Raw genomic sequence first — 13,864 nt, 5'->3', positions numbered from 1 at the left:
GATAACATCTTTCAGAAGCCTTTTTGTTAGCGGCTAAATCTTTCGAATACTGAATTGGTAATTAACCCTATATTTTAGTTAAAGTGTTTGATTAACATGATAATTCTTAATTTTCCAATGATGTTCTTTCTCTATTATTTTATTTAACTTGCTAAAATATTTTGAACTTTAAGAATGTATATGATATAAGAGTAATTCTCCACATACAAGTGATTTTCTATACAAGTCATTTATAAACACGCAGTTTCACATTTTTTTTTTCTGCCTCTTTTTCTTCTTCTTCTTTCTCCGTGCTTCCTCTTCCTCTTTCTCTTCCTCTTCCTCTTCCTCTTCCTCTTTCTCTTCCTCTTCCTCTTTCTCTGTGTCTCTTTTTCTTCTCTTCCTCTTTTTTTATTGAAATTTCTTCTCCTCTTTTCGTTTTCTCTTTCTCCTTCATCAAAATCACCAGAAAAAACGAAGAAACATTATTCAAGGTACGTTGCTTGCCTTCTCTTTTTCCTTCTTCTTCTTCTTGCTACACGTTCTTCTTCCTCTTCCTGTTCTTCTTCTTCATTTACGTGCTTTTCTCTTTGTTTTCTTTTTTCGTTATTCTCGATTTCCATTGTTTTTTGATATCAAGCTCTGAAATCGTTTTTGAAGAAGAAGAAGCAGCAGCAGAAGATGAGGAGGAAAAAGAGAAAGAGTTTTGAATTATGCATAAGGTGTACTTCAACGAATTTTGGGTGTATTTCTTAAATTCTTTGGGTGTATTTTTGTAATCCTTTGGGTGTATTTCTATAATTCTTTGGGTGTATTGATTTCAAGAAGAAATATACTGTCTCTTCCTATATTGGGTGTATTTCTGTAATCGTTTGGTTTATTTCTGTAACTGTTTGGGTGTATTTTTGTAATCGTTCGGGTATATTTCTGAAGTTCCATCATCTTCAAAATAATTTCAAAGCTTGATTTCAGAAATCATGAAAATCGAAAAAAAACAGGAGATCGAAGGCAAAGAGAAAACGCTTTTCCATACAAATCATACAAGTCATTTAGATTCACGCTTCTTCTTCTGTAACGAACATGTTAGGCCCAATTTCTTCTTCTTCTTCTGTAACGCACGTGTTAGGCTCAACTTGCAAGACTTGTAAACAAAAATGACTTGTATGTATAGCACTCCTCATTATATAAATGAATTAATCAAAAAATTAGTATAGTTGATAAATATTTAGTCTTAAAATAGTTGACTTAAATTGTAAAATCACTTTAATGATTTCTTAATATTTTCTATCAATTTTAAATTTTCATAGTAGTTAAAAATATTTAAGTGAATATTAGAATTCTAAATTAAATAGCTTAACATGTATAGTTAAGACTTAAGAATCAATATCAAATCTGTTTAGAAACTATTCACTTAATCCATTGGTTTCGATTTTTCTAAATTATTGGCATTAAAATCAACATTTGAACGATTATAATTAATATGCATTCATCTTAGACAATGCATAGTATTTAGATTTGATACTTATCATATCCGTGTAATATTTTGGCAGAAGAAAACACATTGTATTTGCTTTGTAACAAGCCTCTGCAACTAAATTCTTGGTTGAAATAATACCCCCAGTTAGAAATCATAATTATTTCCATTACAACACTTAAAATGACACTGAATTATTAAACACGGCCAATGAAAATAACAAAAAATTAATTGGGAAAATCTCCCCTATCATACATATGATTTGAATATCTCCTAAGACCAGATTAGAAACTACCTAAATTTCAATACATACATTAAACTCTGAGTAACTCTTCCGATGGCTCAAAATAGATTATGGGAGGGTTCCACCTCGAAACAAAGCCTCCAAGACGGAATCATATTGTATCAGTAATTTGTGCAGGTGGAAAACTCTTCTTGTATCAAAAATTATACGAAATGAGGGTACTGAATTATTTGGAATGCAGAGGCCGTTGAACAAGTTATAACGTACAATGTATGCTGCATTCAGTACTCCTTTTTTGCCACCTTTGGTATATTCTCAGGTTGCTATGGAACATGAGCCTCATGAATTAGTCATAGAAACCATGCTCTTTTCAAAATCCGAATGATGCTTTGGTCCTACTACCACCTTCACCATACATTTCATTCCACTTCCTCAGCTCATTCATACTTGTTGCATCGTATGCCACCGATGGACCCACCTATACACACATTTAACATCGCATGTAAACAATAACAGCATCAAAGTCTTATTCCACTAGATGGTAGGCTACATGGATTAAACTGCTGTGCTAAAAATAAATAATTAACAACTGAATTATCAAATACCTTGGATTTTGACTGAATAAAATCATCCAAATTAAGAGGCCTTAATACTGTAGTTGTACTATTAGTCCCTCCCTGTACAATGCAACACATAACACCGTGTGAACTATCTGTTAGAACCTATTCTGAAAATCAAATGTGTTCTGAAAAACACTTGATAATACCTGTGCAATGTTTTCTTCCTCTATGAGCTCTTGAACAGGTCTGTATGCCGCAGCAACACAAAGGTTCTGCCAAACATAAGCAAGAAGCATCATATATACATGACATGTCAAGTTTACCCATGAAATGTTTCATTTTAATTTCTCATTAAAGAAAATCAACAGAACTTAACAAAATTTACCTTCAAATCACTGCCAGAGTATCCTTCAGTCAAGTTAGCAAGTTTGTCATACTCAAAATTAGGATCCAAATTCTCTTGTGCAAGAAATATTCTCAAAATCTTCATTCGATTTTCGGCATCAGGTAAATCAACATATATCCTAAGCAAATGCAATGCAAACACAGCTTAATTAGCCAAATTGTTTTATTTTCAGGACCTTATCACAAACCACCTTCGTATTTTTAAAATAAAGTTCTACATGGACAAGAAATTGAAGAAAGTGTTATGTGAATATATAAGATTTCCCTTTAAGAAAAACAAAAAAGGACACCTCAGCCCCAGCCTCCGAATTTTTATTTCAGCCCATCATTCAGCCAATAAAATTCAAGACAATCATAATTCAACCCATGCTTATAACTTTCTTAAGGCCTTAGTGATTACCTTCTTGGTAAGCGACGAATGACAGCATCGTCAAGGTCAAATGGCCGGTTTGTTGCACCAAGAATGAGGATTCTTTGATTTTCTTTTGATCTCAATCCATCCCAAGCTGCCATGAACTCATTCCTCATCCTCCTAGTGGCTTCATGCTCAAAAGCACCACCACGAGCACCAAGCAAACTGTCAACCTAAAAATCAAATTGCATAGTATTAAGATATTTATAGCTAAATCCTTGATGATTTCTATGACCATTTTTTAATACTGGCATAACACGCAAGAACAAGATTTTATTAATGACAAAGACTCACTTCATCAACAAATATAATGACAGGAGAAAGCTTGCTAGCAAAGGAGAAAAGAGCTTTTGTTAGTTTTTCTGCATCTCCAAACCACTGTATCAAGAAAAAATGTGAGATCTTAGAAAACCGAGAAGAAATAGAAAAAAAAATATTGAAGTTTTAGTTGTAAAAGGTTTATCAAATTAAGAAGACTAGCATCAAAATCACCTTTGAAGTAAGAGTTGAACCAGTTATGCTAATAAAATTTGCACCAGCTTCAGTTGCAAGTGCTTTGGCCAGAAGTGTTTTTCCAGTTCCAGGAGGACCAAAAAGTAATATTCCTTTGCAAGGCTGAGAAGGTTTCCTCCAATTAAAAACAATAAAATTTTAAGGACAAAGTCACAATACGAAAACCGACAATCATTTACCCGCAACAAGTTACCACGAGAGAAGAGTTCTGGTCTTCTCATCGGAAGAATAACAAGTTCATTAAGTGCCTTCTTCACGTTTTCAAGAGCACCTATATCATCAAACTTCACCCCAATTTCACCAGGGGGTACCACAGCTGAAATGAAATTGCTCTCAAACTCATCCTTCGCAAGGTTCTGTAATTTGCAAGACAGAAATCAATATTAGATTCAAAAAGATAAAAAATAAAAAACTTAAAACTTTTGAATTTAAAATTCTTTCTTATATGTACTATGAGTAAAATAAACCACACCTTAAGGTTTTGGGAAGGCTTCTGTGATATATTTTCCTGGCCCTTCAACCTTGAGATTGCAATCTCAAGACTTCACATAAAGGGGAAAAAAATACAAATTAGCTTCAAAATAAACACTAAAACATATAAAATGATAGGATTTGTAGTTAAACCTTTCACGAGGGATGCACAACCGTTCTCCTTTCACAGAAGGGAGCAGACATGATGATAAGTAATGGTTTTTCGACCACCCAATAACTTTTTCAGCTTCTGAGAACAAAGATAATATATGACAAGAAAACCATTACGTAAGTTATTAATCAACATCTTCTCCATTTCAAAAACAAAAAGCAAGCATTATATTCAGCAAGGCTAAAGTCATATCAATCTAAAAGAGAATGGAGAATAAATGCAAATGAACGATTAGGAATAGAGCGCATGCATGTGTATACAAGGGAATAAAAGGAAATGACTTCACTATTCACTAACTGCAGCTTCTTACTTTGCTTTGTCAAAATAACACCATCAGTGTTTACATGCAATAGATCCACACATGACAGCTGATGTTCTTCGAGAACCTACAAGATAAAAGTCCAACTATAAATGCCCGATTGGGGACGGTGAAAAATCTCGAGTAACATACATGGCATGATTTAAGTGTATCATGAATCATCAAGGTAGCAACAAAATTCATAGATCAAAGGTTTACCTTCCTTAATTCATTCAAATTACTTCTTGAAACGACAATTTTCCTGTCTTCTTCAAGTTGTTTCTTAAATGTTACCAGCACATTTTCATCCTGCAGATACACAAATTTGCAAATGTAAGCATAATGAAAATAAAAAGAAAATAATAGATACTTCTGTAATCCTTGCTAAAAACAGTTTACTTGGCATAGAGTCAATCAAGAGCCAACCTAATATAACATCTTTTCATCTTGAATTTCGAGGAAAATTACAAGACTGCCCATGTAATGTGTTGAGAAAAATATATCACTCTAATGCTTGGGTAAAAAAAGAGCCCACAACAGAAATGCTCATCAATATTGATATATAAATTTACTTTTGCATTGAATCATAGGAACTTAAAGTCTTTAAGGAAGATCATAAGCCAGTAAAGAGAAAACAATTACCTTAGGTGGGTGTACGCACAAAACATTAGAAAAAAGCTTGTGAATTTCATCATCTTCTGATCTCTTTGCACCTCTGAATCCCTCAGTCAAACGCTTCAGAGAAAGAGGCTGCAGGTAGATGCAATAATCAGACCATATAAAAGAGCTAAGTGATTACAACTGCAACTTGGCCACTTGGGTACCATAGATTTGGCCATAAAAATATAAATAAAATATGATAGCTTCTAAAATAGTAGGATATAAATAGCCACACAAAAAAAGCTCTCATGTATCTAACCAAAATGACCATATGATATTTTAAAGAATGTATAAATTTGTAGATAGCAAGCATTACCAGCTTAGCAACTCGTCCAAAGTTTGGAAGTATCATTGTCTGTCAAAAATGCATATCAATAAGAAGAAAGTAAACAATTAAAATGTTACCATTTGCAAAATGAAAATAAATGCATTAGTCATAAAAAATATTTAGAAGATACTACTTCATGATTAAACAATTAAAGCTTACAAATTGTTCTTTCTCCTTTGATCCTGATTGAACTTTGTTTTGCCCACAGATCAACACAACGGGGCCAGATAACCGATCAAACAGCTCTTCAACCTTGTGAAAAAACTCATTACGGTTTGACTTAGGAACTGATTTATGCAACCACTGTGAACCATCTGGAAAGTAGACAATGAGCGGTTGTTTCGAATGCAAAACCTGAAAAAACAGCAGTCAAGCTTAACCATCAATAAAAATAGTGGCTACCTTATTACGGAAGTTCAAAATATTGAAGAATACCAGAACAACATACCTCACATAAAGCCTCCAGTGCTATATAGCAATCTAGTGCTTGAGCATCAAGATCATTCTCAATGTCCTTAACTATTTGCAAATTAAAAAAAAAAAAATCAGTTTGTTTGTAATCGAAAGAATTATAAGCTAAACTCATCTTAAAACTAAAAGGGAACAGAGCAAGGGATGGCGGGGGATTTTGGTGGGTGGATGTGGTTGGGGGGGGGGGGGTGTTCAAGCACATAAAATAAATTTATTATTAAATCCTTAGTAATATCTAATTTTCTATTTGTCTATTTGTCAATAATCAAATAACTTGATGCCTTCATAAAAACACATACGCTAGTCTTCTGCAAGGCTAAAAAGAACTATTCCCAAGAGTAGAAAATAGGCCATTTGGGAAAAAATGTCAAACGTCAATTCCTTGTAAGGGAGATTAATTCCATATGTCCATATTTTATATATTGAGTGACAGTAATTCTGACTAATTTAATTCTTTGAAAAAATATAAATAAATAAGAATGTTACCAATATCTCCTACAGACAATTGAATAGTGAACACAAAATATATAGGATAATTCTGAATAAGAAAAATATAGAATATACCATGTAGCCAACGAATCGGTGGTTTTGTATGATGGTCACTACTAAGATTCTCTGCCCCACCCTCATTGCCACGATCTTCATTAATATCCATTATGACAGCAACTTGATCTCCGCTTACTTCATATACCTCTCCTCTCTGACCAGTGGTTAAAGGCCTGCAAAGTATCCTAATTGATTAAAGGTGCAAACTGCATGACCTGAAATCTATATGAGTATTCTGCAACAAATAGTTCTCATTTGCAAGATACAAACATCTATCAAAATAACAAATTACAAGCCAACATACAAAAATAAAGTCATAAACATTAAGCATGTCACAAGATAACACTAAGAATAGTAGAAATCCTCATATTTGTATCAGATACAAAAGTCAACGATTGCCTAAAGGACAATACAAAATACATGAATACAAGAAATTTCGGCGTTCCAGCCAAGAAACATACAATACCAAAATTTATGAATAAAAGAATACAAATGTAAAAGGATCAGACAATCAAGAATCGAATAACGGAACAAAAATATGGAAAAGAAGAAATATAAATGTCAAACTAAGAAACCCCTTACAGTTAAAAGGTCATGAAACATAAGTGCACACACAAGCAGGCAAATTATTCAATCTGAAACCCTTGTCTAACTACCTAACCCTGACCAAGTGCATTACGTACCCACACAACAGTAACAACTAACAACCACAGGCCCTTTCTCCACAACGCCACAAGATTTAGCTTAGGCAGTGTGCTTTCCTGGGTTGAGGCACGGGTAAGGTCAAGCCCCAAATTAAATACAAGCCCATTTTTGTAACAAATTACATAGGCGTGTGTATAATTTTGATTAGCTGAGAAGTTGGCAGAACCATGGACTCTATTCAATGAACAGTTTCAAAAGAAAATGCCAAAAAGGTGTGAGGTGTTTAGCAGTTTGGTTTTGACACATTAGGATGACTTACCGACCCACCTGCCATGTATAACAGTATAAGCACTAGTTGACCCATCAGATGTCAGTATCTTCCCCAATCTGATCCTGTGATAAAATTATATATGCCAATGTCAAGCAAGTGCTAAAAGTCCACCTGGGATGTGTATATAATGGTTTTACAAGGAACTAGAGGCTGCTCTCCTAGAACCAAACCTCAAGTCCAATACTCAAAATATTGGAAAACCTGTTCATTATTTCTCCTTGTACCTTTCCCCCAAGTTATATTACATCTTCCTCAAGGTTCAGAATGAAGGTTCCAATTTGTTTTAGGGGGAAAAATAATGGGAGACAAAAGCCTTCATAATTAAGTACTAAAGTTAATGATATAAAAAAACTATTCACCGAGTAATATCATGCAAACTCCAAATGTTTGTAGTTTAAAGTACTTGACTTTTACACAATATCCAAAGCACCATATCAAACACCTTTAAGTGGATAATCCTAGAAATTACAGGGGGAAAAAATAAAGAAACACTGTTTGGATAAGAAAGCAGTATTAATTCATCAAATATTAGCAATACAATTCAACCACATACATGGACAACGATAAAGACATCAAATGCAAAGAAAACAAACCACATATTAGATGATAAGGAGAAATAGAAGTGATTGATAATTTTCCTAGGTTATCATCTGCCAAACTTCACTTTGGTCCTCTTAACTATAGGAAAAACTTGTCAGGGATTTGCATCTTACACTTAATACGCAAGGATTTTCATCTAATAAAATATAAGACCTTAAATTTCCAATTCAATATAGATAAGTTTATCCTCTGTCTCCTTCAACAGTATCACACTAGCTCTTTGACAATCACCATTATTGTAACCTCACATGTTGCATGACAATAGCCATAAGCATAGGAAGCACTATGACACACACCTTGTGATGATATCACCACAACCATTGTTACTATTTCTGCAATACATTCACTGAAAATTGTATCCAATTGGCTGATGAAATAAACCATATTTGCCTAGCCCCACCTTACTACAAATAGGCACATTCAAGTGCAACTGAGGCAAATCAAAAGATATATATAGGTCATGCTTTCTTCAATAAATAGAGAACAATCAACACATAAATACAATATTGGGGGAAACAACAGTTCAAGAAGTAAGCATCTTCCAGATTAGAAGGGGAATAAGGAATTATTTCATTACCTATCATCAATTGTAGCTCGAGTAGATGGTCCAATGTACTTCACTCGGTCACCTGAAACGTAACAAACCAGTAATTTAGAAATTACATGAATGCTAATACATACATGTGAAAGTGGACAGCCTTGAAGGTCAATCATTAACGTTGCAACAACTACGTATATTCATCCATTAATTAAATGCAACAAACTGAAATAGAATTTAGGGGGATAATATCATATCAAGTCATAGTAAGATCATCAAACTTCTCTACCGGCTTCCTATATTGCACCAGATCCTAGAGGGTGACAGAGGGGAAGCGGGAGGTCACATTCAGCAAGTTCATATGTATGTTAAAAGTTTCAGTTGCTGAATATCTTGAATAGACATGGTTGAAAATCACATTTGGCAAGTTCATAGGTATGATATAAGTTCCAGCTTATGTGTATGATACCTTTTCTTATCTGGCACCCAGATTTATCAGAAGAATTGGCTTCATTAGACCTAGATGACTCAGAACTCTCAGATTCTCCAGATGATATCTGCCAGCAGATTTGGGGACAGGAGGTGAGAAATTAAACAGTCTGTTGTAACTAAATAAGCCAATAATTCTGAAATATTATCGAAACATTTACTTTCATTTAGACCATATTATCCTCACGGAATTGAAAAAATAACCCCCCCCCCCCAAATATTCCTACAATCCTACTTGAGTAAGTGTAACAGATTACAATAAAATAAATTGCCAGCACAAATATCACCATCAATTCATTTTAATGCCCCATGGATTTCCTATAATTTGTTACAAAAATTAAAACATCCTTTGCTCTTTTCATAAAGAACAACAATAAGTAAAAAGTCTATTCATGCGGATTGAGTAAAATTGAACCAACAGTGTGTTTTAAGTAACTTGAAAATAGATACATATTAACTCTAGCATCAATATCGCATTTTAAACATTCATTTTGTTAGATTTTGCTCTAGGCAAAGGATACCGCCCCTTAATTATAAACACTTCACTTTATATACACCTTTTCAAATTCTTCAATGTTGTAAGGAACAAGTTTCTGAACAGCTGCTTTAACCTTCTTAAGAGCAGCCTCAGCCGATGCAATTGCATCATCATTATCATTTTCATTTTCACTTGCATCCGACTTCACTTCATTACTGCTAGTCCACTCTTCTTCATTGCCAGCATCATTATCATCCTCATTCTCTGACTCCAAAGAGCCCTCTGCCCCGGAGTCTGCATTATCATCTTCAGACTCATAGTCTGATGATAATTCATCATCAATGTCCTGCAAAATAATTCAAAGTAGATAACTTGTTTGCTTTCAAACACTGACACTAAGAAATTTCTAGAAGTTATCAGTTCTAGCTTATTGAAGAGCTTACATAAGGAGCAAGGATGCTACTATCAAGAACTAATAATGGAACTTGTAAATCATGTGCAAGAGCTTTAACTAGCCTCTCACGATAGAGTTCAGTGCCTGAAAATAACAACATAAATATTCACGACTCTAAAGACAAGAACTAGAAAAGGCTTCCCTTGCATAAATATTACAAAAATCACATTCAAAATGGAATAAAAATGGCACACCAGGAACACTCTGAAGCAATATCCTCCCACTTGAAGATGTGAGACGAACACCAAAAGATGAAGCGAATGAATTATGTCTCAAATGTGAAGCAGTACATTCCACCAGTAGATTCTTGGTGTGCTCACTATGGATGGAAAAGTGCAACTTAAATCCACAATTAACTTAAAGATAACAAAAATTAATAATAAGGAAAAAGACCAAAGCGAAGTAAACATAATTACTTGACATGATAAGGAAATGAGTCCCATGAAATGTTTATTTTCTCCCAAGGAACAATTCTTCTTAGAAACTCATTTCTGAACTTATCCCTTCTTGTCAAAAATGGTGATTCTTTCTTCTTACTTTCTATTCCAAGTTTCTCATTATGAAGCCATTCCGCTTGATCCTGCTCGCCAAGTCGTGCATGCTCATTGCAATACTTGACATCTTTGTCAAACTTCTCTTTCTGATTTTTCCCTTTATCAATGTTAGCTCCATCTTTAACGTGCACATGTTTATCCTCACTTGCATTTCTTCCATCACTTTCAGAACTATATGCACGTAACTGAGTACTTATACATAAACTAGTCCTTTTGTCCAGACCAATACAATTATTTCTATATGAAGCAGAGCTATATGAATCTGAACCTAAAAGATGTCTTCTCAAGAAACTACCATGAGAAGCATATGCTCTCACAGTGGTCTTGGAGGAAAAAGATTGCAAGTTTGCATGATCTGAGAATCTTGGACTAAAAGAGTATTTTGATGGCTGCAATACGAAAGCCCATCTCCGGTCCCTACACTGTATTCTCCTCAAGTACATTGAGATTATTGTCTTCCCCCAACTCCTACTATCCTGCAGCACAGTTACCTTCAGTTAGATAATGCATTGTTATCAGACCAAATGTTCATTATCTAGAAGTTGAGATGATGAAACTGCAATTAAACGTGGGTATGAAATCCACACATCAAACGGATTTCTGTGAAGCTAAAAATTTTCAACAGTTGAGCTTCAGCATAAATAATGGCACCAAAGTGACTAATATTCAGTTAAGTTTTGTGTTTAATAATTACTCTATTACTAATGTTATTGTAAAATGTTTTGGCTCACATTGAAAGGTAATCATCTTCTCAAAAGACTGTGGCTCACATTGAAGTCAAGATATTGTCATACTAATAAGGTAATACAAAAAATAAGAAAATACTCGGGTAAATGTTGTTCAGGAAAATTTCTTAGCTAGGCACAGTTTAACTCATCATTGTTTTAGTTTTTAGCGCTCACATCATTGTTTAACATGTGAAATTTATCTTTAATGATAAATTCACGTCTATTATGGTTCCCGCCAAGGTAATACAATTCATGATTCGTATTCCTAAATAATTGAGAATACCTTCAGTTAGACAGTTGTTATATTTAGATGCTTGTTATCTCTAAAATGATAGTTTAATCAGAAACGAAACATTGCTATTCAATGCAAGGCCAAATACCAAATTTCGAATCAACAAACCAAAATCAAACTCTAGGTAATCAGGCATTTCCATTATGGAGTGTATATACATGCTGAATGAACAGGAAGCAAACTTATACGCAGAAATATTCAAAATCAAAATCAAAATAAGCGCCCTAGAAGCAAACAATCAAGACAAAAGAAGGATTGGAGTGAGGAACAGGAATTGACATGACAAAGTGCACCAAAAGCTATGTAGATTTGATTTTCCATAAGATCCAATTACATTCTTGCAATTATATCAGCACATGCGTATAGAAAGCAAATCAGGCAAGTGTTTCAACTTTCAATTAACAAATCAAAAAATCAAAACATAACATAAGATAAGATCCCCTACTTCAGCAAACAAAAACGCTCAAAAGGAATAAACAAGTAAAGGATTCAAAGTTTCCTACCTTTACGGTTCTATTTAACTCAAACAGTGGCGGAATTAAAAGCTCTATGATAGCATTAATTCATTAGGGAAGGATAAAGAAGCATACCTTCTTCTTTATTGTGTATTAATTTCGTGGTAAGCGAGCTCAGAGTTTGGCCATACGAGAGAGAGAGAGAGAGAGAGAGAGAGAGAGAGAGAGAGAGAGAGAGAGCGAAGAAAGTGAGAGACGAGCGTTCTGGAGAGGAGATAGCGCCTCTGCGATGTTGTGTTATGATGATATTTAGTGCACACAAGAAAAGAAAAGAAAAGAAAACAAAAAATTCCCAATTAGGCAATTAAACATCATCGGCTCATCGCAGTGTTTAAAGCCTAAGTGCCTAACTGCAAGTGTTGCCTCCATCCGTGTGCCGTAGGTTTTTTTTTTTTGTGTACTAGGTTTCTTTTATTTTAGTATGTCCTCAGTTAGTCTAGGCCCATCTCAGGCCCAAATTAAACCCATTCTAAATCCTAATCCATACATGCAGCCCAAAAGGTCTTTGGTCCAATTCTCTCTTATTATTATCTTTTTTTTTTCTCTTGAACTAAAAAAATAATGAAGGGGTGTGACGGTGATGGCCTTGCCGGCGTTGATTCGCCGGGGAGGAAGGAACGAGAGTCGTCATCGGATCAAGCAGCATGGGCAGCAACAAGGGACATCAAGATTCTATTCTTCTCCGGAATCGCAACAGGGGCTACGCCTTGAAGTTCGACCGTCGCCCTCAGACTTTGAAGCAGGATTAGAACCACATGGATCTTCATAGGAGAGGTTGCCCACCTTGCTCAGCAGTTGGGAAGGCTTGAGAATCGGCGCCGTCGGTCTGAGTATCACAGCAACCGCTGTTGGTGACGCGGTGGCGACTTATACCTAGGTCTGGAAAGCTGGCGAAGCGCTATGAAGAGGGGTAGACAAGTTAGGGATCAGGCGTGGGGGTAGCCGGGTAGCTGAGTTGGATCCAGGTCTTTGGGTGGGTCGGGTTTCTGGTGCGCGTTCAGTCTTTGTTGCCCGAGAGAGCGCTGACCGAAAATAAATATATATATATATATATATATATATATATATATATATATATAATGTGCCGAGACCAACGAGGACATGACGTTTATATTTCAAATGGGATATTCTCGAGTCACAGAAAAAAATGGTCCTTCTCATACTCATTTAAGAAGTTGCGAATTTGAATTTCTCTATCTTTAATACACAATTATATTAATTGTCAATGATTAATGTTCCATGAATTAACTGAAAAGTTTGGACTCTTTTTGAAATTGTCTCCGACGTCTTCTTTGGTGAGATGAAGTTGTCTGAATTCTTTGTAACTAAAGATGGAGATGGCGGATAATACCTAAAAAGAACTTAGATATTTAAGTTAGTAAGGATTTTAGGATGCTTTAAGTCAGTAAAAATTTTAGATAGGTTTTTAATAATTTTAAAATTCAAAGAATACCTGTCAAGATATTTATAAGTGTAAAAGTAAAGTTAATAACTATTTTTTAAATAGAAAGATTATTGAGATCTTTTTTTTAGATAAATAAAAAAAAATTTAAAAGATAGTTACTTATCTAAATAAATAAAGATAGGCCCATATTGTCTTGGAGTGTAGGCCTACGTATGAAAAATACTGATTGGTTCCATTTATTTTTAGTTAGGATATAAACAATTAATATTTTCAATCATTCTAGTTATATTAATGGTTAATTA

The 13,864-nt window shown here is 34.5% G+C and overlaps 1 protein-coding gene across 2 annotated transcripts; it reads right to left on the bottom strand.

The window, feature by feature from the left end:
• Positions 1 to 1,545: 1,545 nt before the first annotated feature.
• Positions 1,546 to 13,205, bottom strand: LOC112789011 (uncharacterized). 2 transcript variants are annotated; one of them, XM_025830711.3, is made up of 25 exons: positions 12,233 to 13,205; positions 10,485 to 11,098; positions 10,263 to 10,387; positions 10,058 to 10,152; positions 9,694 to 9,960; positions 9,117 to 9,204; positions 8,687 to 8,738; positions 7,506 to 7,571; positions 6,552 to 6,706; positions 5,965 to 6,035; positions 5,676 to 5,870; positions 5,505 to 5,543; positions 5,171 to 5,278; positions 4,748 to 4,837; positions 4,541 to 4,616; positions 4,212 to 4,308; positions 4,060 to 4,129; positions 3,767 to 3,943; positions 3,567 to 3,689; positions 3,369 to 3,452; positions 3,063 to 3,247; positions 2,643 to 2,781; positions 2,464 to 2,529; positions 2,303 to 2,374; positions 1,546 to 2,175 (listed from the first exon to the last, which is right to left on the bottom strand). In XM_025830711.3, the coding sequence occupies exons 2-25, from the start codon at positions 11,063 to 11,065 to the stop codon at positions 2,068 to 2,070; spliced, it is 3,129 nt and encodes a 1,042-aa protein (XP_025686496.1). In that variant the 5' UTR covers positions 11,066 to 11,098; positions 12,233 to 13,205; the 3' UTR covers positions 1,546 to 2,067. The 2 variants fall into 2 exon arrangements, with proteins under 2 accessions (XP_025686496.1, XP_025686497.1); XM_025830712.2 differs by lacking the exon at positions 7,506 to 7,571.
• Positions 13,206 to 13,864: the final 659 nt, after the last annotated feature.

This window comes from Arachis hypogaea, chromosome 3 (genome assembly GCF_003086295.3).
Source record: "Arachis hypogaea cultivar Tifrunner chromosome 3, arahy.Tifrunner.gnm2.J5K5, whole genome shotgun sequence".
Lineage (NCBI taxonomy): Eukaryota > Viridiplantae > Streptophyta > Magnoliopsida > Fabales > Fabaceae > Arachis > Arachis hypogaea.
Note: the sequence above shows the minus strand (reverse complement) of the source record. Positions and strands in the feature narration are given on the sequence as shown.

Excerpts from the sequence above, each read along its gene's own strand:
- LOC112789011 (XM_025830711.3), bottom strand. The coding sequence starts at position 11,065 with ATGTACTTGAGGAGAATACAGTGTAGGGACCGGAGATGGGCTTTCGTA. Across the intron at positions 6,036-6,551 it reads ACCGATTCGTTGGCTACATG|TTAAGGACATTGAGAATGAT; the intron begins GTATATTCTATA and ends ATTTGCAAATAG. Across the intron at positions 3,690-3,766 it reads CTCGTGGTAACTTGTTGCGG|CCTTGCAAAGGAATATTACT; the intron begins GTAAATGATTGT and ends AAACCTTCTCAG.